Source organism: Monopterus albus, unplaced genomic scaffold, assembly GCF_001952655.1.
Source record: "Monopterus albus unplaced genomic scaffold, M_albus_1.0 scaffold20.1, whole genome shotgun sequence".
Classification (NCBI taxonomy): Eukaryota; Metazoa; Chordata; class Actinopteri; order Synbranchiformes; family Synbranchidae; genus Monopterus; species Monopterus albus.
The window spans coordinates 1,550,999-1,575,266 of NW_018127900.1; the positions used below are offsets into that span (position 1 = coordinate 1,550,999).

At 41.1% G+C, this 24,268-nt stretch overlaps 1 protein-coding gene across 2 annotated transcripts in view; it reads right to left on the reverse strand.

Annotated features, from left to right (window-relative positions):
• The window catches only part of fbxl17 (F-box and leucine-rich repeat protein 17), a 214,444-nt gene that overhangs the window by 132,154 nt on the left and 58,022 nt on the right, over positions 1-24,268 (reverse strand). For both annotated transcript variants that reach the window (XM_020593848.1, XM_020593847.1), the window contains exon 7: positions 9,080-9,187. In XM_020593848.1, the coding sequence (XP_020449504.1) occupies positions 9,080-9,187 (108 nt within the window). The remainder of the gene's footprint in view (positions 1-9,079; positions 9,188-24,268) is intronic.

The window sequence follows — 24,268 nt, forward strand, 5'->3', positions numbered from 1 at the left end:
TCCTGCCCGTTGAAATTACCAGAGGCTTTTCAAATCACAGCACAGGTGTATTTTCTCTGATACATACTCAGAACTATTTAAGGCACAGACGCACACATACACACACACACACACACACATACCCACACCAGGGATGCAAGATAATAGAGGTATGATATTCCAGCCAGCCACCAGGGAGCCAGGAAAGTAAATGTCATGGCCAAGGCTAAAGAGAAAACAAGCTTACAGTTGGTGTTAAGATCACTGAGGACTATTGTCAGCTCCATAGGCATGACATATACATACCAGCATGAGGACACATGGGAGGAACAGATGAGGGCCGCAGCTCACGGCGTGAAGTAAGCACACATGTAAACACTTTTCTCTGTCCCCACATATGTGAATCAAAACACAAAGAGAGCACATAGCGGCTGCAAACAAACACAGTAGCTGTGTGATGCTGCACTGCAGTGAAGGTAATAAAAAAGCTCCTTTACCTCTTTCTAGCTGCTCCATTTGTTTCCCTATTCTTATGTAGCCTGTGGCATTTTTGTCACTCTGGATCCACACCTCTTGTGATAAGACAGCTCTGCTTAGTCATGAAATAAACATGAAACAGATTTTGTTTGTGAGATATCCTCACCTATAGTGTGAAGACACGTTCAGATACACTGATGAAATAAACATTAAACAGCCTGGGTGTGCAAAGACGGTTTGGCAGCGATCATCAGGGGACAGCTGAACTTGACATGATAAACAAGGGTATTTAATTATGGGGAAAAGCCCTAAATGTGTGTATTAACAAAGACGTGTGTGTATGAGCAGATGCTCACCCACGTGCACTAAAAGACAGAAATCTACAAAAACACCCACAAAACAAACACGTCATGTGCCCCCGTGGCCAGTGTTGGATCGAAGTGCTGAATTATTCATGCAGAATGAGGCTGAACTGTGTGTGCACATCTGTGTGCATGTTGATGGTATTGTTTGCAAAACAAAGGTAATATAAAAATAAACCCAGGATGGAGATGAAGTGACCACTACCACTAATATTCATAGCAATAGTCATGCACTTACGCCGTTGTAAAAAATTACTATCAAGCACAAGCATCCGCACACTCACACTCACACACTCACACACACACTCACACTCACACTCATACACACACACACATTGGTATTCAGTATGTATGGTTATCAAACCTGGAGTAAAATGAAAAGCCAGGACAGGGAACGTAGTATTTGTTCTCCAAATATTCAAACTGCCTACGTATGGTGAGTAGAATTTCTACTACAACCAATAGAAACCATTTCATTGATGTGGATAACCAATCAGAAACCAGGCCAACCGTGTGAGTTTTGATTGGCTGGAAGTGTAGCTAGGTTGAAGAAAATCTGAAAATTTTAAGCAGATGTCTGCAAGAGGCAGAGTTAAGTCTGAGACTGGAACTTTGTTGATGCATCTGTGAAAACCACCGCAGTAAAATACATTTAACAGTTTTGCAGACATTTGCCAAAAGAAAAATATCCTCCAAATCCAAATCCCTGAAATGAAAAGTCACAAAAAACAACCTCTGAGTAATTACTGACACCTCCGTAATGTGACAGGCCACAGCGCCAGTGTTTGTTTTCTCATCGTTGACAAATTATCAGAATTTGACTCACAGGTGAAAGAGTTTAATGCAGCTAATCTTTTTTTTTCCCCACCCCCAACTCATAATATAGCTGACTTTCTATTCGGGCAAAAATAGATTTAACAGATTTAAACAGAGAGGAAGACAAAGTAAATGATTCACACAGCACAGGGAGAGGGAAAAACAGAGAGGGAAACGGTGAGGAGAGCAAGTGAGAGAGAAATACAGCAACAGATTTCCAAGCAGGGGATTTGGCGAGGGGTTCGGTGGGTTTTTCTCCTCGTTGGCTGAGGTCTGTAACCAGGCAGAGTTTGCCTCGACTCCTCTGAGGTGGCAGCTACACCTGGATAATTGCTGTTCCTAAAAACGGTGAAAGCTGCTATATCCAGCTGCTCTGGGGCCGCTCCTGCTCCGTGAACACACGCATGGCAAAGAAATTAATGTGCACACTGATTATAAGAATACTGAAAGTTCCACAAAACTAGCCGAGTTCCTATTTTATGGTATTTTATACTTCTAATCCACTCCATCAGACACTATTTTTCCCAGTACTATATTTTAACAGCTAAAGATTTTTTTTTTTTTTCAGATTAAAATTTTACATAAACAACATACAGTGTGATCATTTTATGAAATATAACTGTTATGGAGTAAACTAGCAACAGTATATAAAGCATTAAAATAAATTATCTCTATTTTTACTCTGGATTTTTAATTGTAATGCAGTAGCTTTACAGAATAGGGTGGTATTGATAATTTCACTCCAGTAAATGAGCAGAAGTTTTACTTCTATAAATCAGCAACTTTAGGTAGTGAAAATATTATAAAATAAGTCATTTAGTTTTACTGCTTTTATTATCACTAAATTATTTAACCTACCCTAAAATGTTAAAAGGTCTTAAAATCAACTTTAATGTTAGTTAAAGTTCCCTTACTTTAAATTAAATATGTGCCTGGACAGAGCCACACAGCAGAACAAGACAAGATTCAAATCAAGTAAGAGAATCACACAACTGGATGGAAATGTTTACAGACCAAATCAATTCAAATATGTAAAATGTAAATGTAACATTACGGCACAGGTAAGAGAAAAGCAATCAGTTCTCAAATGAAAACTGGGAGTAGCACCACATTTTTTGTATTATTCAGTCCATATGACCAGATGTTTGGCAGCTTGGCTCCCACCTGCTTCAATTAGACGCCTCTCTCGAACAGGAAAAATGAAAGTCTGTGTCAGAGGTCACAAGCAAAACGCCACTTTAAATGTAAGAAAAATAACTGGCTGCTTCAAAGGTGCGTTATCCTTCAGCCAAGCATAGGCAGGAGTTCAATATTTGGAGAGGTTGATTTGACACTTTATTACATTAGTGTATGTCACAGTCTGGTGCACAGCGGGCATGTGTGTGTTCCTGTGTGCGCTCTGCCAGACTACACAGCTATAACTGCTTGTGTTATTATTACATTTATTTACACAATGTCAAGAATCATGATGCCAAGCAGGAAGTTGAGTGCTGACGGACCCCATGCAGAGGATATGATGTCATGGTTTGGACAGTGGCACAAAGCACCATGAGCTCATGGCTGCAGCTGTCTATCAACTTCAGTGTCCCGACTGATGAGCAGCTAGATGACTTTTAAAAGGCACGGACAGAGCGAACCATTGTTCTAGTCATAAATAGTGAATATGTTGGATTTGGAAAATATGAGCTGCTGTTTCGCTGCAGTTATTGATTTATAACCACTTCAAGATTTATTATGTGAGTTTAGTCAATGAAATATAGGTCCTATTGTGTGAAATGCATCTACAGTCCAGACTGTAAATATTTAAACAGTTACACATTTGTTTCTCTGTGCTTCAGCACATTCAGTTTGACACATAATGGCTACTACATTAAAATGCCAAGTCTCAGCTTTAATTTGAGTAAATATTAAAAGAACCGGGTGGGATATACACTTTATCCCCATTATCAGATAGTGGCCAATGTTATACACATGAAGTCAAACACAATTATCATATTTAATATTTTGCAAAACAAATCCTTTGCAGTGAGTGACTGCCTGGAATCTCTGACCCACAGACATCAGCAGACACTGTGTCTTCCCTGATGATGCTATTCCAGTGCTTCAGTGCAGTCACCTTCTTGTTTTTTGTCTAGTTTTGATGTATTTGGCTCAATCTGAGCACACAGAATGTTGCTGTACTGTCTCCTCTGCAATCATCCCGTTGCTTCTGTCAGCAGTGAAATCATCAATAAATGCCAGTGTGCCAGTTCCACTGGCAGCCATACTGTACACACAGCACCGCCAACACGTTTGACCGATGAAGTGGTTATGAGCTGTCCCTCTTTTTTCCTCCACACTTTCTTTTTCCCATCATTTTGTTAGACGCTGAATTTTGTTCCTTGTATGTTACAAGGTGTATTTTTTGTTTGTTTGTTTCTGTTGTGCTTACCACACGGAAACATGCTACATCAAGCGTTCCTGACTTTCTGTGCAGTCAAAACAGGCCTTTTCTTCACCATGAAAATGATTTTCTGCTCATCCACAAGACTTTCTTGGGCACACCTGCTTTTTTTAGGATGTACCCAACTGCTGATTTTAGCAAACCAACAACCTTTTTGCTCTCTGATTTATTTTATCTTCATTACTTCTTTACTTGCAGGATGACATCTTTACTCCTCATGTTGACAGACAGCTTTAAATGGTAACCATCAACTCCCCAAACTCTGAGGCATGCGTGAGCTCTGTTGTGCATGCACATTGAAACAATACACAACTGCTCAAGAAACATTTACTGTTACTTTTGAACTCTTCTAATTTTAGTACTCTTCCTGTGTGAGACAGGATGAGGCAGGGGCAAAAAAGGGGAGACGAATGGCAGCAGTGTCACAAGTGCACACTCATGCATATGCGCTCTGTGTTTTTCCCCATATCAAAGCATCCCAGACCGCTCAGTCAGACACGAGAAAGCTGCGTTAAGACAATCCCTCTGCACTAAGCCTAAATCACACGCACCCCGTTCCAGACGCAGAAAAACACACACACACACCTATAAATACTGGAGAGGACGTGGGTCTGGTGTCATGGACCAGTGAACTGACCCTTGTGTGTGTGTGTAATTGTGTGTGCATGTGTGGTAACTTCTCTTTTTATCTGTCTTGTGCCCATCTACTGTCTATCACTTATTTTCCCTCTCTTACCCCCTTTTTTCTCCTTCTCTCTCCTTTTCAGTCTCTAATCCTGCGTGTGTTTGTGTTGATAACAAACTCAGTGGCAGGGAATGGCTCGAAAAGATAGAGAGCACTGGTTTGTCTTCTGCACTCTAAGCCAAATGACCAAATATGTACCCGCACACACACACACGCACAGACATCTGTATGCACGCAGAAGCCGACGTGACAGTACTGGATGACAGTGGAGCAGAGTGACACTAGTTGGGCCAATAATGAGACATGATATCCCTGCCTCCAGAGGTCAAAAACCTCTCTATCTCTGTCTGTCTCTGGGTTAAAAGTCTTAGAGCCAAATGAATTATTCTTCAATTACTCTCGCAAGAGACACACATCATCCTCGGGCTTCTCTCAGGCTCATTATATTCATAAATCCCCCAATCTCCTCCATACAGCGCTGAATAAAATTATTACAATTTCAACTCATTCTGTGACCCCCACAACCCCATTACCTTTCTTCCTCCAAATCCCCTCTGCTCCTTCATTTCCCCTTTATCCTCTCTTCCATCCCTGAGACACAATACACATGTACAAGTACACAGTTACATACACATTTCTACATAGGAAAAGGTACACAGCCTAGATGTGAACACATATATACACACACGCAATAACTTCTCTGGTTTGTGTTGGGGGTTATCAGTTTGACACAGGGCATTGTGATTATTTTATTATTTTCTGTGCTCCAGTCAGGGGGAGGAGATAAGGGGCCAGCAGACTACAGCAAAGCTGCACACCTTTGTGGGGAGGAATTGGTGGTGGAGTGGCAAGTGTGAACGTAACAGTGGGTGAAGACTTGTACCTTAACCTTTTGTATTTCAGCCTCTCTTCCAAACTGTGCTCATGGTAGTTTGGAAAACAAATGAGGAAATGAATTAATAATATGACTTTCTTATTCCTCTTTCTTTCATAGGTTGTGAGCCAGATTTGAACTGAGGATAGTAAGTGTACATACTGCTCCACTAAGCCGCCAGGACGGACAGAAGAAAAACAAAACCACTGGAGCAACACAGCTGAATTAATCTACAAGGCCCCAAATTAAGACCAGAAGCGTCCGAGTTCTGCACATCAGAGCGACAACACATAGCTATTACAGCCTGCAAATATACCTCTTTTCATGTCTGACACATTCTTCAACAATCTCTCCATTTGTTATGTCTTTGGCCTCTTCTCTTTCTGTCGAGGGTGGGAACTTTCACACACAAACAAAAAAGGCATTGTGAGGCCCACGGAGTCTTAGAGCAGTGAAAGGCTGATGTATAAGGAGAGGCATTGTGGGTAGGCATGACAAGCAAAGGGAAACCATCAGTGGGACATCTAAGACTGGGGGAACGCAGGCTCCCTGGCACCCAGAGCTGCTCTCAAACACTGGCTCTCTGATGGAGCCGAATTTCGACTTAATCGCTACCAGAAATAAAGAGCACTGCTTGACAGGAAGATGGAGAGACAGAGAGGGAGTGTGTGTGTGTGTGTGTGTGTGTGTGTGTGTGTGTGTGAGAAAGAGAGAGAGAGAGAGAACCAAAAACACACAAAACACAAAAGTAGAAGACAAAAAGCAGGTACATACAGAGGGCGACAATGATTAAAAGCAGAAAGAGACTAGACAGAGAAAGAGACAGCAAACAGGTAACAACACCGTTCAGACTTGGACAATGACTCTGTCGGTGCTGCACATTTTTTCAAAACCAGCCGACAGCAAAGTGTGACCCAGGCTGCCTGAGAAGCAGAGCGAGAGCACAGAAAAACATCATACAGTATGTTACTCACCTCTAAAATACACACAGATCCATTTCCTCAAAGGCACACACACATAAGAGCACACAAGCTGAATGAGTGAAGCCTTCCACCCTTGAAATAACACCCAACACCTGCACACACAAACAACCACGTACACACACGCTAAAATCTACTCTGCTTCCACCTTGTCACAGGTGTGCATGATTAATGCAAAGCTAAACACAATAACACACACATCATATTAAATATATATATATATATATATATGATTAAAATAGTTTTCAAATAATTTCCTTACACCCTAATTTGCGAGAAGTTGGTATAAAAAAAAGTCTCAATCTGAAATGAGCATGTCAGAAGAGAGAAGTTAATAAAAGTAATGGAGGAGTTTAGGAAGATTTTCAGAGAGAGAGAGTAATTCAAGAAGAAAAGAAGTGGAAAGGAGTGTGTGATTATTGAACAACAGAGGAAGGCTGCAGTCCTGGAATCGCATGCAGGTCCACAGAGTCATCATAAATGCAACGATTCTAAATGCGAGATTGTGCTTTTCAACTGACGCTGAATGGAACCAAGAGAGAATAAACGAGAAAAGGAATCAACTGTTAAACAAGATAATTACTGTCACATATTATAAAGAGAGGAAGAGGCAGAGAAACAAGAGCACGAGAGAGGGAGGACAAAGAAATTAATCTCATACAGCCGAAGAAAAAGTGTGATTATTTGACATTTAAATCTGTACAGAATGTGCTCATAATGTTATCTCTGAAAGATTTCTGTCTCACCAGCCTACGCTAGAAACATCCACTACACCCAATAAAGACTTTTAAGGGGTTGACTGAACCCGATTTAAAATTATCACTGTACTTCAGAAGTGAACAATGCAATAAACAATCATGCAAATCGGTTTGCACAGCAAGTAAGACTATTATTAACGTACACACTTTTGAACATACGCACATCATACCTCAGTTGTTCTGAGTGTTTCTGGAGGTAAAGCAGACATGAAATGTTCAGGCAATAAGAGCAGTGAAACACTGTTTCAGAGGTTTTTGTCAACAGGATTTGAGGAAAACATCTCAGCACAAAGTCCACTGAGTAGCTGTTCTGGAGCTTTCTGGAGCATTACATGATCTTCCTCTGTAAATGGAGCTGTCAACTGCTGTTTCCGAGGTCAAGAATATTAACAGCAGTCTCATTTTAAGACAATATCATGAAGAAGTCCTTAAAAGTGCTTAGAAAAATAGAGGGTTGAACATCTAGGCTATAATTCCATGATAACTGGGCAAAAGTTATCTGCTAAGAAAGATCATGCAACACATTCAAAAGCTCCAGAACAACTGCTAACAACTAATATGCAGCAAGTGGTCCTGTCCATATCTCTGCTGGTGCTTTCATTAAAGCTTATAACCTTAATAAGGATGGAAAACACTTCTGCTGAGACAAAACTGCATGTTTAAAAATATTTTATCTGAATTATGAACTTGTTCATCTGAACTGCTATAACTTCACCTTGGTTAATACTGTAATAAATAATAATGAGGTGTGCAAGACTGCGTGCACAGGAGGATGTGTACGCGTCCACCTCCAGGTATGCTAATGCTGTTATGACTGGCTAGCTTCATTACTGTCTGTCTACAACACACGGCCAAGGTCAGGGGAGGCTGCAGAGATGATAGGGGGTCAAAACCAGGAGCACAAATCTGCTGTTTAATCTAATAATGCGGCACAGCATCGGGTATCTCAGTCCTATTAACACAACTGTAATTGCATTTGAGAAGGAATGGGCGCATGCAAGCCCAAGAGGGCACGTCCACACTCGCATGTACACAAAGACAAATCGATTGTATTAAACAAGCACACGTGGGTGCAGATACACACTCGCACACAGGTCTCCACACACACAGACACACACACACACACACATTCTAGAGAGATGTTATTCTGGGAAGAGGAAATAAACGGGAAGGAAAACGATCAACATGTGAGTGCATGTGTGTCCATGTTTATATGACATGGAACATCTTTAACCACGAAGCCCTGCTCATTACCATGGTAATATCCAAACAGCAGGGTGTAGTCAGCACAGCAGCGTATTATTAGGATTCATCTCATTAGGCTTTCATGAGATTTAAAAGTTAACACAAAATAACTTCAAAACTAAGTCTGAGATAAAACAGACTGCAAGGCCCTGAGTTCCCCCCTGGAGACGGTGCATTGCCTGCAGCAACGGGGAGAGCTGGCCTACAGTAACAGGATTAGACAAAAACAGTCACACCACAACTTCTATTGACATTTACCAATACAGCTAATTACTTCAAAAAACAAAAAGAGGAAACTGCTGATTGAAATGAATCTTCTTTCAACTTTGCTACAAGAAGTGCAGTATCCTCACTTTTACCCCAAGTAAAGAGGACTGGAGTTCTTAGAATAGATCACAACTGAGGATTTAGGGCGAGCTATGATACTGATGATGATGTCAAAAACGTCTGTGATACATACCTCAGTGAGATGGATGACACCCTGAGAGGTCACAGGGCATCCCATGAAGCCAACAAACTGCAGCTCGGGACAATGCTCTGCAACTGCTCGCATGGATCGATCAGTGACCTGCACAACAGAACAGAACAGCAGAGGAGAGGAAGAGGAAAGTTTAAATTAGTGTACTAGGTATGAAACCTCTTTACTGTTATAGCTAATAATATTCAGTCTTTTGCATTTCCAGGAACAGCTTATGACATTCATAGTGAAAAGAAATATGAAAGACTTTTTTTAATGGACAGTTTGCAGTGTGGAAAGCTGCACTTACCAGTAATTTTGGCAAAGAATTCTATTATAGTTGTAATAATTCAAAGCTAGTGGGTGCAGACAGGTGCTGTGAGATTCAAGCCTAAATGTCTGCTCCATCTGTGCTGAGGGTCAAGCACATTTTGCATTGGATGATAAGCAGAGAAAAAGAGTGCTGGAAGTAGGATTACAGAAGGAGAAGAAGAGGAGGGCGAGGAGTAGGAAGATCACAGACAAAACAGCTAGACGTGTCTGTCTGCCGAACAGCGTGGGCATCAACTTATGATGGATGGGCCATTCCCCATCATTCACCCAGCCGTCTACTAACAGCTCATAATGGATCAGAGATCAATAGGGAAGCAGAACATTTCCACCAGCTTCCACTGTAGTCATCAATACCTCTTATTGATAGCTACTTCACCTCCCTCATCACACTCAACACTGCAACAATATGTGGGAAATTGTTTGTCCTCTGAAAATTTCCCCAGTGCTTCTACAAACTCTTCATCAATCACAAAGTCAAAATTAGAAAAGAGGAGGCAAGAGAAGAGAGAGGATTAACTCTATGCTGTAATCATCTGGGAAAACAACAACAAAAAAAAACATCACGGAGCATGAAGAAGGACTAAATTCACCTTTTCTTGATATCTCTGTCAAGATATCCAAGGCCTTCAGTGTTTCTTTATGGGACTCCCAAAATCCAACTCGGGCAAAAAAAATTAAATACATGCAAAATGTTCGCAAACACTTAACCCAAACGATTTAGAAGTCTAAGTAAACTTAGACTGAAACTGAGTTTGACATGTTTTGAGAAGTAAATGGGAAGTATGTCTGAACTTTAATGTTTAATATAGAAAATGCTGAGAAGAGCTAAATTTGACAAGAGCTTGAGAAGGTGGCAAGAGAGACATACTGTAGGCTACAACCACTTTATATCAACACTGTCAGCCAGGAATGGATTTTCGAACTTTAGTAGCAATGTTTATGATCCCTTAAGGTAACTCAGCATGATAAATTTGCAAATATAGAGGTGTTTGTTGTGTTGGTGCCCTTTCAATCAACTTCTAAAAATGTCATCAGCAGCTCCTGAGATTAATAAAGACTGAGCCAACACTTAATCTGAACAACAAGGAAAGGCTTGGACGTTTCCTTATTCAGTCTTTTGGCTCCAGTGCATATAGATGATTCTGGACATTATGACAATTCAAAAGTCAAAAGTCCTGAGACTCTGCCTTTCCTGCACAAATGACAAGACAATGAATTGGCCAGTTAGACTGGAGAGAGGTGACTTGCTGAACAACAACAGAAATGCTGCAGTTATACAGATTGTATTCAGACTTATGTTCTAAGTTTTTCAAACTTGTGCACTGGGTTTATACCTGTAAATTCTGTTAAAAGACAGCAGCCTTAATTTTTGTTAGGTCTTAACATTAGCTTTTCTGTATGGTGTTATTCTGTACAGAGGGTTGTAAAGAAAACTAATGACTTACAAGACAGATGTCAGGATTGTTAAGTTCTGGCTAATCACCTTGTTAGCAGCTGCAATAGTGAGCAAGCGAGCTAGCAAAGAAAAAGATCCTAGATTACTACTGGCTTTACAAAAGCAGGTAAAATTACCCCCATCACTTATGTAAGAACATTTCCACATGTAATGTACTGTATAAGTCTATATAAACCCTTGAAAAGCCAGGACAAATGTAGAAGGTGGAAGCTTGCAAGCCAGAAACTCAAAGCACAAAATAACAAAGAAAAACAAACAAACAAAAAAAAAAAAATCATGCAAGCACCAACGTAGATATATAGAAGTTCAAAATAGAGTGTACAGGTTTAAACTCAAATGTACACATTAAAAAAATTTGGAATACAGGAACAACACTTTATTTTCAAGCACACATTTCTGACTTAGTTTTGATTAGAGTGCATCTGTTTCAATGTGTCAGCCTCACCCTTTTTGAGCCGCAAGATTCAAGATTCAAGATTTTTATTTGCCACTTAACGGTCAGTCTAGGCATAGAGGAATTCTTGTGCAGGGCTAAAAGTTGGGCTGGAATATTTGCACATGCTGGGACACTGTCACAGTGCTGGCCAGCATCACACTGTGACCAGACAGTCAGGTTCTGTTCAGCCATAGCCTCAGTCTTAGTTCGGGAGGCGGACACCCTCTCTACCTTTAAGATTAGACTTAAGACTTTTCTTTTTGATAAAGCTTATAGTTAGAGCTGTCTCAGGTGACCCTGAGCCTTCCCTTAGTTATGCTGCTATAGGCTTAGACTGCTGGGGGGCCCCATGATGCTCTGAGTTCCTCTCCTCTCTCTCCATGCATCTATATGTCACTATTACATGTCATTAACTGTGTGTCTCCTCTTTCCCGTAGTGTGTCCTCTCTCTCTCTCTGTACCTTTCTGCAGGTAGCTTCTGATGAGCATCCATCGGTCACATCAACCTGTCCAGTGTTTGATTGTTTACTGGTTCTTGTTGCTTTTCTTTTCTCTCTCCTCCTCCATTCACCCAAACCAGTCAAAGCAGAGGGCCGCCCACCAAGAGCAGTCTAGACCTTACTTTGTAAAGTGTCCTGAGATGACTTTTGTTGTGATTTCACGCTATACAAATAAAATTTAAGTTGAATAGCCAGGTGCACTCATAGATCCCATGGACGCCCTGTTTGAGAGTCGTGATCTTTACTGATCACAATACTTGTCCACATAACCTTGATTCTTTTAAGGCTGGCCTACATATACACCTCTAGATTTAATCACACATCTGTCACTCTAAGGTTACTGAGTCAAGGCCGAGGAAGATGGAAAACCCAGAGAGACAGCAAGGGGAGAAAGAAGTCACAAAAAGAAAGAGCACAAATTCTATTTATCTTTCACCAAGTCACATATAGTATGTCTTATCTGGGTAAAACACCTCCTATAACTCTCCTGAAGGTATGTCTCTTACCTTATCAGTGAGAAGCCAAAGCGCTTGTAAAACACCAAATGATTAATAAATTAGGCTGCCTTGCTGTGACAGAAAACAAAACTTCTACGTGAAAGAATGGAGGCCGTTGATTCTGTGACCCATCTTTAGCCATGCTAGCATCCCGGCTCTATTGGTCAGTCTCCCACACTGATCCAAACACCTACTGGACTGGGATGGAAACTTATGCAGACATTCATGATCCCACGAGGATAAATCTTACTGGTTTGGTGGATGCTACCAGCAGCTCAACATCTTCTAATTTATCAAACACTTTAGTTTGCGCTACCAATAGCCTCTGCAGTACTGTTCCTAAGTACACAGCAGACCAACACAGCTGCTACTGCGGCTATAAACCTAAAATCCTGTTGATATAATAACCTCTGGAGGTTTATCACTTTACAAGGTGAAGTTCACAACTGCACAGGAGGTTTTCCTACATAGTAAAAATTCATTTTTGAGCTCATTCTGACAACAGCTTTTGCATGTTTAAAATGTGAGGGGCTCCATTCCAAAATCCCTTTAAAATGACAAAATAAAACCTGACAGAATGGGGCTTTAACAGATTAGGTGCATTATGTTTGCACTAGAGGTGGGAATCTTTGGCAAACTCACAATGCAATTCAATAAAAAGAAAGAAGGGTACTATATTTTGGCTCTTACTCCACTTCACTGTGTTGCAAATCACTGATTCCTGTCCACTGACCACTGAGCTACACTGAGCTATGAAACATAGCAGACAGTTAAAGGATAAGGCCAAGCATTTTCTATATTAATAGTATTTTCACCTTTGTGACAGACCTCCATTGTTGTTCAGAAATGATTAAAAACATCAGAAAAACACAGCGTTGCACTTGGTGACATGTTTTTCCATTACAAAACCCCAGACCTGACTATATTGCCCCGAAGGCTGCAAGTGGCCATAATTTCCTGAAGTTAGCATGAGTCGAAGTCAACTGTGCATGTGTGAGATCTTGAACAAGCTCTCTGCTTTGTTTTTATTTCAATCCCAGAACAGTTACATACATGATGTTCACCCTGTGACAGGTGACCTAACTGCCTTAATTTACAACAAACTTTATTATTAGAGCTCATTCATTCAGAGTTAAATATCAAAAATCTGAGGTGGCACTCAAATAAAATGGGATGATATATATAGTAGAGGAAACAGCCAGTTGTGAGGTAGTTGCTCCCTGTAGTATCTGTACTTCGAGCCTCCTACAAAGAGGAATAAAACTTATCCCCCGAAACAGTCCTGTTCATCCTGAACACAGTTTTGTTCTTTGCTACACTTTCTAGAACTTTAGAGAACAGAGTTTTTCGGGGCAATACATAAATGGATGTACCTTAAAATTCCACACCTCAGGTTTGGACCCACCAACCACCCATCATCGGTACAGTCATAAAAGATTAACTGAAGGTGAGTCAGTGCTCCCGCTTGGAGACACTGATGTATATAGAAGCTGATCTGCAGGGCCAGATGGAGACGGGGGGGAGAGTAGAGTGGAGCTGTCTTTTTGAGTATGAAAGCTGGAAAAAAAAAAAGACTCCAGAAGGACCAGGCTGAGCAGGGCAGCTGGCAGGTGAGGTGAGCTGGCTGGAGGTCCCCCAACATGGCCTCTGCCAAAAAACCATCAGCCAACCATCAACCAACATTTTCGGGTTGACTACCAGCAAAACCAAAAGGCTACACATCACTGTGATTGTCAAGTCAGAACCGTCTGCGAGAGAAGTAAGCCAATCACAGCAGAGGCCACCAGCAGAAGGTATTTCATACCGGTGTTTGTGCTGCGAGAGCGTATGGATATAGTCCAGTGTGTGAAAGCATAAGAGACAAAAAGAAGCAGAGTAGGTTACACATCTAACAGTGACTAACAGCAAGTAAGGAGAGAGACGGAGAAAGAAAAAAATAAAACCCCACCAGAGCAGAACAGGCCAGGAGGGCATGTACCGTATCAGATGGAGCCTTTGTGTGTGCGTGTGTGTACAATATGGGTTTGTAAGATTTGTCTCCAACCCACAAACACAAAAACGCTTTCCAAATTTCTCTTTGCTTCCCCCTCGTCCCTCTCAACCTTTCAGGGGCTTTGATTTAAAAACATGAAAAAAAGCCATGGCAGGAGAAGTGGCTAGCCAAGAGAGGCCTTAAAGCCTTTTAGGGGGGATCTGGTTTAATGGTCTCTGGGTGAAGGAGGTAAGGAAAGCAGAAAAAATTGTGGGATGGAATGGTTGAAATGCTGCAGTCATAAAGATAGCCTTTGTGTGTATGTGTTTTAAAGAGCTGGAAGGTAATTGTGGAGAGTGCTGTGGAAGCAAGAAAAAAGCAAAGCTGTATGTGAGTGTGTGGTTTTTGTCTGAAAGTCTGATTCTTACAAAATGCTGGGGCAGCACCCAGGGGCCACTTCCCATCCAGCAAAGGCGTTTAAGCTTGTCAATATCGTCTATCATGCAATTCATTTGACTCCATCAAGTACAAAGGAAAAAGACACAGAAAAAGAGAAAAGACAGAGCAGAATGTCGTCCCTCCCCTTCAACCCGCGCTCCGTATTTTCTCTCTCCCTCTCCGTAACGTTCTACATTCCTGCAACAACTCAGGAAGAACACTCCCCTACATCATTGCGTTCGTCCTTAGCTGTATTTCCTCCTTTGTGTGTATTTTAAAAACACACAAAAACGTAAAGCCAGTTTCATCAGTGAGAGAGATGAGGTGTGTGGAGGGCAGGGACACTGCGATTTGTCTATGTTTGAAACTCTAATAATGACACACAATCACATATACACACCCACACAGAAACCGATTTATCCCAGACAGACACAAAACAAAAATACACTTTGTTGCCTGAAAAAAGTAAAAGGGAGCATAAGTTTAAACTTTTTCTCTCATTGACAACTGGTGTGTTTGACCTCCCATTCACAAACCAGACACTGAGCAGAGACGTACACCACATTCAAACTGCACTCAGGTGAAGCTACATTTTACTGGCAAGTGTTTGTCATTCAAGACTTTGATCATCTGGACCAAGAAACAGACACAGGCTTGAGCAAATCAAGTGTAGACTACATAGTTTAGTGTTTTTAGGGGTTGCTAATTAGCAACAGGGATGGTGACTGACAACTGATTGGACCATGGCCTTCAGAGAAACTTGCCTATCAAGCCAGCTGCAGGGGAAAACCAATATTGTTTAGTCTTGCAATAAATCCTCCCTTCATGAAGGTGATAACATTCAGTTTTTCCTGAAACAGTCTTAGAGAGGTGTCGATTCAACTGCATGATCATTTTGGAAGATGTAATTTGTGCAGCTCTTGAATTGCACTGTGTCACGCTGACAGGTGTTTTTGTTTAGGTGAGGGTAAGACTTGAAGGCAGTTTAAAAGTTACATTAGCTCAGGGTTAGCGAATTGTGATAGCTCTCAGTAGATTTAAGACGGCACTCTTTTAATTAAGTAATCTTGCTAGACCCTCTTCTTCTACAATGGTTTGACTATACTCGACTGGTGGATTAGTACCACCAGCTGTTTATCATGACAAACACAAGCCTATTGTTCCCATAGTGGTAGTGCATTTTCTCAATATTCACAAAATTCAGTTGAAACTTGTGCTACATTTGGATGGAAACTCACTCAGTGGCAAAGGTGCATAAACTCAGCAAAATGTCTCAATCTAAGGCCACTGAATATCATGATGTCCTACTGAAAGCTTTCCGTTAGCGAAGCACTCCTTGCAATTTTACAGATTTCCAATATTACCCATAAACAAGGACAGCAACCGCAGGCCCACAAGGTGCAAATTGAAGTGGGTTGATTTTCATCAAAGTTCTTTTCTTTCCAAGGTAATCATTTTCTCCATAAATACTCTCTTAGGGGTGATACTGGAGTGGGTTCATCACTGTGTTGGAATACACACACACACACGCTCATAAACTCAATGACACACAAACCTACAAACTTTTGTCTCTTTTTAAAGAGCTCAGATGGGCTGTATTGACATGAAGGACTGGTGATCTGGCGGAAATCTAAATGGATACTTATACTCTGTAATATCCGATGCCTAGAGACAAAAACACCACGGCAAGTCATAAAGTTTTACTATAGCGAGGGAGAGTCTTCTCGCTATGCTGTCTCTGTGCTGATGAGCAGGCACTGCGCACTAAGCACAGGGCGGTTCACTTGGAACTGTGCATGTGTATTGATCTGCAACTAAAGCTTTGGCCTAGCTGAATCACATTTAGGTCTGCAGACATGTGCATGTTTTTTCACATGCAGCAGCGCACAAGCAGGCCAAGTACACTGTTGAGTCTAGACAGATGTGAGGTTCCCAGTCTCCAGCTATCAAGTGCAGTGTTTTTCTTGGCTAAACAGAAGGACTTGTCATATTTATGAATCATGATGAGAGAAGAACACAGGATGAATCACAGTGAGAGAGAGAGAAGGGAGAAGAAGATGGGAAGGAGGAAGAGGAGGGAGAGAAGGGAGAGAAGGGGATCAGGGGGAATGAGAGATTTCCACTCTCTCTGTGTTAACATAATGTATCTTCTAGTCTTCAGTGTATTTCTTTGGCAAGCTTGGCTGCTTCTTTCACGTCTGTAAATCCTGTCTGAATATGAATGTGTTGGAAAACGGTGGTGGATGGTGAGGTGAAAAAGACGGAGAGGTGATATGACAGGCCAAACAAACCACGGGTGTGTGTGTGTGTGTGTGGTGGGGGTCGGGGGAGTATGTGAATATGAAAGCCATCTGATCGTATTAGAGGCCTGACGGGATGAGGAGCTGTGATGAGAGCTCTGCATCACCACCATCTAATCAATCAGTCTAATTAACCGAGCTTTATGAACACTGGGCTGAGCTGAGAAGGAATCTGCCGACATACTGATTAATAATGATTACTGAATACACTGCAACACATTCTATTAACAATCCATCTTCATGCCTATAAAGCAGTTTTGCATTAGAAGTCACTTCACTGCCAGTTGCAGGAAATCCTCTGAAACATATTAGAGGTTCTTCTGTTTCCATCAAGTCTCTAATAATGAATTTTATTTAATGAAGTATAAAACTGTGAGAGTGAGCTTGCATTGATTTCATAATGCAATGGTGCTACAGTCATGTCTAAAGGGGTCTTAAGGGTTTTAATTTCATATGCAGACACGATAAAACTCCACAGTGGCAGATGTTTTAAATGTTCAACTTTAGATAACAGTCACGTTTGGTTGCACTCACACGAAGACAAGACCAGCTGCTCTTTGATGCCCATTCATGACTTCCTAGTGTAGAAGTCAACACTGGTCAGAACCAAAGTACAGGCAGTAGGTGCATCCTTGTTTATGTGTGTGCTATCAAGTCCTCACACCATGAACCTTTAACCACCAGCTGATGTCTTCATATGTGTGTGGTGTTACCGTGACCTGCTGCTGGGCGACACTGGGCAGAAACTGTGAGTGATAACATAACCACTCCCCGGCCACTTGACTACCCACGATGTCGACATTTTGTTTGTGTAAAAAGCATGTGGAAGTCACACAGTTAACAGCTGAAGGTAAGCAGCAGTGGCATTCTCAGTAAGACAGGTCATTTCAGTGGTAGCTTTGTAAACCAAAAACCTTCCTTTAAAAAAAGTCAGAATTTTAGCTTTGTGTTATTTACAAGTTTCAACAACTTGCAACAATTTTGTACAATAGTCAGTCAGTTGTTTCAAAGCAAAAATGCCAAAACCTTTTCACTGTTTTATCAAATTTTAAATTTAACAGTTTTCAATTCTGGACTACTGGTGAGACAAAATAACCAATTTGGACATCCTACATTCTGCTCTATAATTTGTTTTCCTTCTTCTTTTGACATTTCTGACATTTCCACACATCAACATGTGCTTATGTTTGTACAATCTGAACAACATAAAACGCAACATCTGACTGATGTGGGTGTATGAACCCATTTTTGTGCTATAATGTAAATAATCATTAGCTGTAGCCCTAATTGTGATATTTTACAGATGGCTGACATTTAAAATAGCTTTTTTTCCCCTCATCCAATTAAAATCACCATCTGGGAACACTGGTGGCGCAGTCAGATGCAGTTTAAAATAGTCCTGAAAACCAGTCAATTCACAGAATATTCATCACCACAGTGACTATGTCGTTTAAAAGATAAAAATGCAAAAAAGGTGTTTTCAGCTTCTCAAATATGATGATTGGTGGATTTTCTCTGTTTTCATATGAATGCAAATACAATATTTTTGGCTTTAGGACTGTTGATGGGACAAAAGAGCAGATAGGAGGGCTATGGAAACTTTTTATAGTTTTCTTTCAGTTCAACAAAATGCTAAACACACTAATCAGTGACAACATACAATTAGTACTGGGCAAAGGTCTTTTGGCCACCACTTGATTTGTTGTTTTAACAATGTTATGATGACTATATATATTTATTTCTCAGCCTCTATCAGAATAAAATAAGAAATATACATACAGGATGCTTCAAGCTGTTCTAAGGAAATATGAAGAACCCGAAGAGGTCAAGGACAAACATAGGAGTGGAAGACCAAGAAAACGTCTGATGAGAAGTTTCTTAGAGTCCAGCTCTGCATCTGGCAGCTTCATCTGGATGCCAGGTTGATCCTCCCACAATCCAGATGTGCAGCTTTGGTTCACTGGTGACTTTAAACTGGCCCTAGGAGTGAACGTGGGTGTGCATGGTTGTCTGTCTCCAAGTGTCAGGCCTGTGATAGACTGGCGACTTGTCCAGGGTGGACCCTGCCTTGCTCTATGTCAGCTGGGATTGGCTCAAGCCCCCCCAAGACCCTCTTCAGGATAAGCGGTATAGATCATGGATGGATGTGCTCAAGCAAAGTAATGAGCTCTAGACAGGCTGAGGAGGAGCATGCTCATCCACTTTCACCACCTACCACCTGTCCTGAGATCCTTCCTATCTCTCCACTGTACACAGTGACAAAAAGGCCATAAAGTGATCTAAAACACATTGTATATTCTTCAAAAATCGAAGCTGGCTCTGAAAAATGGCCATGTTTGAAAAATGAAACTCCCAGGATCAATAGTTCCACTTTTCTCCAGCTGTGGCCATCTCATACACACTTGGAAAAGAAATCCATGAAACACTTGCCCTCTCCTTTTCACATATCTCACAATAAAGTAAGTACTACCTACTTAGCAGCAATGATTCCATAGCCTGGACAAAGGCAGTATTTTATGCATTTTTATCAGAAATCAATCTGCACATATGCACAGTATACACTTCCCTCTCTCACACTTGTCAAGCCATCTTGTCTCGCTCTATTGATGTCATCAGCCTTGATGATGCCAGGGAGGACTGAAATCTGCATGGGTGATCGCCAAAGTGATTGATCGCCTCACTCGCCTGTACGCTCCACTCTCAACTGAAAATTACCTGTCATTTATTCAGTGGCATAAGCCCCAAGTTCCCTCAAGAGTTTCATACACTGTCTTTAATCATAATGTGGCTGTGTGTTTGTGTGTGTGTGTGTGTAACTGTACCTATGTGTGTGTGTGTGTGGGCAAAGGTTGGCTTCAGAAGACCCCTGCATAGCAGTTTCCATGAGACATTCTCTGCCATTTTCCCTAAGGATCAATAGTGCTTTGTTGTGTGTCAAACAGAAATCGGAAGCTACTATGGAGGAAACCAGAAGACATACTTCTTTAAATGCACAGTCATTACAATGCACTGTCAAAAGCCTCCAACAGTTCTCTTGAGGGTTCAAATCCCAGTGTTTTCTTTTCCCAAGCAACATATCAATAGTTCTTTGTTGCATGTCAGACAGAAATCAGAAGCTTCTGTGGATGAAGCCAAAAGATACTTTCTACTCCTTTAAATGCAAAGTGGTAGCTGTCATTACACCACATTGTCAAAGCCCTCAAACTCCTCTCTTGAGTTTTTAAATCCCAGTGTGTTCCTTTCCCAAGCACATATTCACTGAAGGGCTCATTCTCAGTGTCAACCTGCCACGTTCGTTCTATGGCTCTGTGCTTTACAATGAGAGGCCTCGGGCTGATGTGTGCTATGGAGCGATGGAGGTGCAGGCTATCCCGGATGCTGTGATGGTCTGTGTTAGAACCAAATACTTCTGAAAGCAAAAAAATATATATATCCTGCTTCATGTACAGTGCACTAAGAGCATTTAAAAGAGAGACAGACAAGTTGAACTCAATAACCACATTGCAAAACAACCACAAAAGGCACCATTTCATAACAACAAACTCCTATTCTTTGTACCCGCTTTCAGAGAAAATGCATTATTGGAAATGCTATGTCTAAACCCATTCATTCTGCCTATAGCAAACCATCAATTGCTCTTCACCTTTTGTTGCTGAAAAGCACAACACACACTTATGTACACTCGCCTCCGGTTAAGCGCCTGCATTGACTTTTGAAGGCATTTTAAAGATGTGCTTTTTAGCACCTTACAATGATAATTGCAAGAAGAGAAGGGATGACATTTTCTAGCATTTGATTTGGAAATTAAAATAAGAAGGATGGAGAGGTAACAAAACACACCTAAAGGTCCTGTGCTGCTTTAAAAAGTATGGTGCAAACTCCAAAATAAAGTCAGTGTTAGTCATTTTCATGTAGGATTTAGAAATGTGTGTAATTGTTCAGCAGCTGTAGCTCCATATGTTATCTCTATATGTTTACATGTACACTGGGATCTGAAAATTACATGCACCTTAGACAATTTTGTTATTCATATTCCTTTTTACGTTATTCTACATTTATCCAGATTTCAGACCTTCTTCAGTGTAGGTCTTTTCTTTGACTCCTCCATATCCAGCATTTCTGTCATTTTTGTACCAAGAAAGATCTCAATTCATTTTGGTTTATGAGTGCTCAGCTGCTGTTACCACTTTGTTGGAATTAGCTTCTTCGTCTAACAGTTAGTAATGAAAAATGAGAGCAAGAACAAAACATCTGATGATTTAAAAAACCAATACAGACACAAACTGCCTAATGTAACTTGTTTAAAAGATGGTAGTACATGTTTTCACAGCACCAGCAGTTAGCTTTAAACCGCCTTTGTTGCTTATTGGTGGTCTGTCTCTTTCAAAAAGAAATGGAGGCCACCAGTAGAGACTCTGGGCTGCACAAATCTGAACCTCTAAGCCCTTTACCGTTTCCATGCAGACAATCTATCAAGGCGGACCTGAAACCGACTTTTAACACTTTAACACTAAACTTTGAGCTTTACTTGGAGATCAGTTTTATGTCTCATGCTAATGATGAAAAATGGGACTTAAAGAGGCCAATGTGGCCACAGCCCTGGGCAGGAATGGAAGGCTGCTGTGGTGCTGCACCCATCAATGCCTGGCCTTACAGCTATGGCCCATATTGGATTGTTCTGTTCAGCAGTCTATGGAGGGAACGGTTGCCTCCCTTCGTTATCGACACTGTACTAGATGTATAGAGCAGGAGCTGGCGGCAGCTGGTAGAATCGCAGGACCAGCAACAAACAGCTACAGAACAATGCTCTCTCTCAGGGAAACAACGGCTTTCAGAACCTTTGAGTTTCTCTGAGAGGACATTGATCTTGTTGGTGGATCTTTGATGTTAATCCACACAAAATAAGATAGTCAGCAAATATGATAAAGCCCCAAGTGGTGTGTGTAAATGTGAGAAAGCATCTGTGAAAAGAATATATGCAACTATGCAAAGAAGAGAAAGAACAAGCCCTGAGCCACTGTGAATTACATGTTGACTCCATCTTAATCTTTAATCACGGCCTTGCTGCGGGTACTCTACCACATCTGTCTATTCATGATGTAGCTTCTGAGGGTAAATCTAGATGCTTCTTGTTTTTCAAATTTCAAAGACAAGTAATTCAGGACCAAGGAAAAATATATCAAATATCACTTTGTATTTTAGAAAGTACAACAGTTTGTTGTATCACAGTTTCACAAAACACTATATAACAAGTAAATAGTTTTGTTTTGTTTTTTTTTACAAAATCATCCCAATTGACTTTAACATACTGGTCCTGTTACTTCATTCAGCTGCACCAAACCTCACCACTGTTCCCCCGACTATCTCACTAACTGCAAGCGTAATGGCTCTGATTTCTGAATTGTCAGTAGAAATCTGGCTAAGCATATATTTAGCCAAGAAGACCGATTTCTCCAGCAGAATGAAAAAAAATTACCTTCTAGTTTACATAATATCTAAAAGATCAGGTTACAGCAAAAGCAGGGTATAATTATTTTAATTTTAACTTTAATTGTGTCCTGACAGAATACCAACTGAAAATATGTGTAGGACTGGGCCTATACTGATTCAGAGATCTCACTCTCTGCCCTTGGAGAAACATCTGTTTCAAATGGCTTGTTTTTCTGTCTTTTCCTTTCTAACAAAATCCAAAACATTGTTAAGCAAGATCTTTTGTCTGAACCTCCTGCGAGCCTTTGGACATTTCTCTTTTCTGCTGGGCTATCAGACTGTCTTCTTCCTTCTCTTACTTTTACCATGTACAAAACTCCCCTTTCATCTGCAATATGCACACCTCACTTCACTTTAGTTGGTCTCCTTCACTGCTCCAGCTGCACTTTTAGATCTAAACTAAACTGAATTCATCACACTTTCAGCAAGTCATGTCCTCCACACAGCATGAACGCTGGACACAGGGCAGCTTGGACAGCTTCCAGATTAAAAGGACGACGAGGAAACATGTTAGGCAGCTGGAGCAAAGACAAGAGGGGAAGATGAAGAGACCAAAAGGAAGCATGTTTCCTGATTCAACATTTTAATTGTGATTTTTCTTAGCAAATACCACTTGGTAACAATTTGCTGTGAAGAAAATCACTGCAACTAATTTTATTTTCTTGTTATGTAGACATATTTCATGCTTGCACTGTACTACAGTAGGCTCTCAGTAAAAGATTGTTTATTCTCAGTCTGAAAAGTCCACACTTCACTGCTTCCACCTTGTCAGCGTCATGGTAGGCCACAAAGACCCAGGGCTGGCCTGAGGGTAGCAGCCTCCTCTGCCCTCATAGCCTACAGGCATGTAGCTTCTGCCTGCCAGGGCTTCATGATTAGAGCTGGAAGAGTGTTATGGGAACAGCTGACATACAACATACTCTGGAGATGCACCCACATCCACATACACATGAGTATCCTGGGTGTTCGGTTATGCAGATGACAGCCAGGAAAGTGACAGTGCCCAGAGCAGGGAAATTAGAAGGTTGTTACATGTTACTGGTCTGTGCAGAGCTCATTCACAGGGCATTATTCATACTGAGGGGATGAGTAGTGACAGGGACAGATATCTGCTGTTAGGGAGACTGAGGTTTGATTCAAATAAAGCACAAGAGGAGAAGCTTTTTCCATACATTTTATAAGCAAGGCAGCCTCTAACAAAGAGTCCTCCACAGAAACAAAACGTAAAGAAATCCTGGTGTCCTGTGGCAATTTCCTTCTGGAGAGTTCTGACTAGAAACCAGCAGTTTTTTTTTATGTTTTGTTAGGGAGCAACAGTAACTGCCACAGAAAATGTATTCACGTGATTCATCTTAACACAGTAACAGTGTGAAATACCGATATTTTATCATTTCTCTGTCAAATTCTGAGCTCCAGCTCGTAAACTATGACCAAACTAACTTTAGGTCGGTGCATACTTCTGGGTAAAACTAGTGTTCAGTGGGTGATTATCAAACTAGCACACACCTTGTGTTTGCCCGGCAGTGCAGTGCCAAGCACACATGATTTTAACTAGTTGTGCTGTTTGTCTCTACTTTTCCTAACTAGTCATAACTCAGGGGGCGTTCTTTTTCCCTGATGTGCTGCTCTGACTTATTACTTTGAAGCAAACAAACAATGTGACCGATCAATCACCCACAAAGACAAATTGGACATATTCTGATGTGTTATCTTTGTATTTTAAAAAACCTCACTCATTTTGTGGTCTTTGTTGCTTGTTTTCCCTGAAGC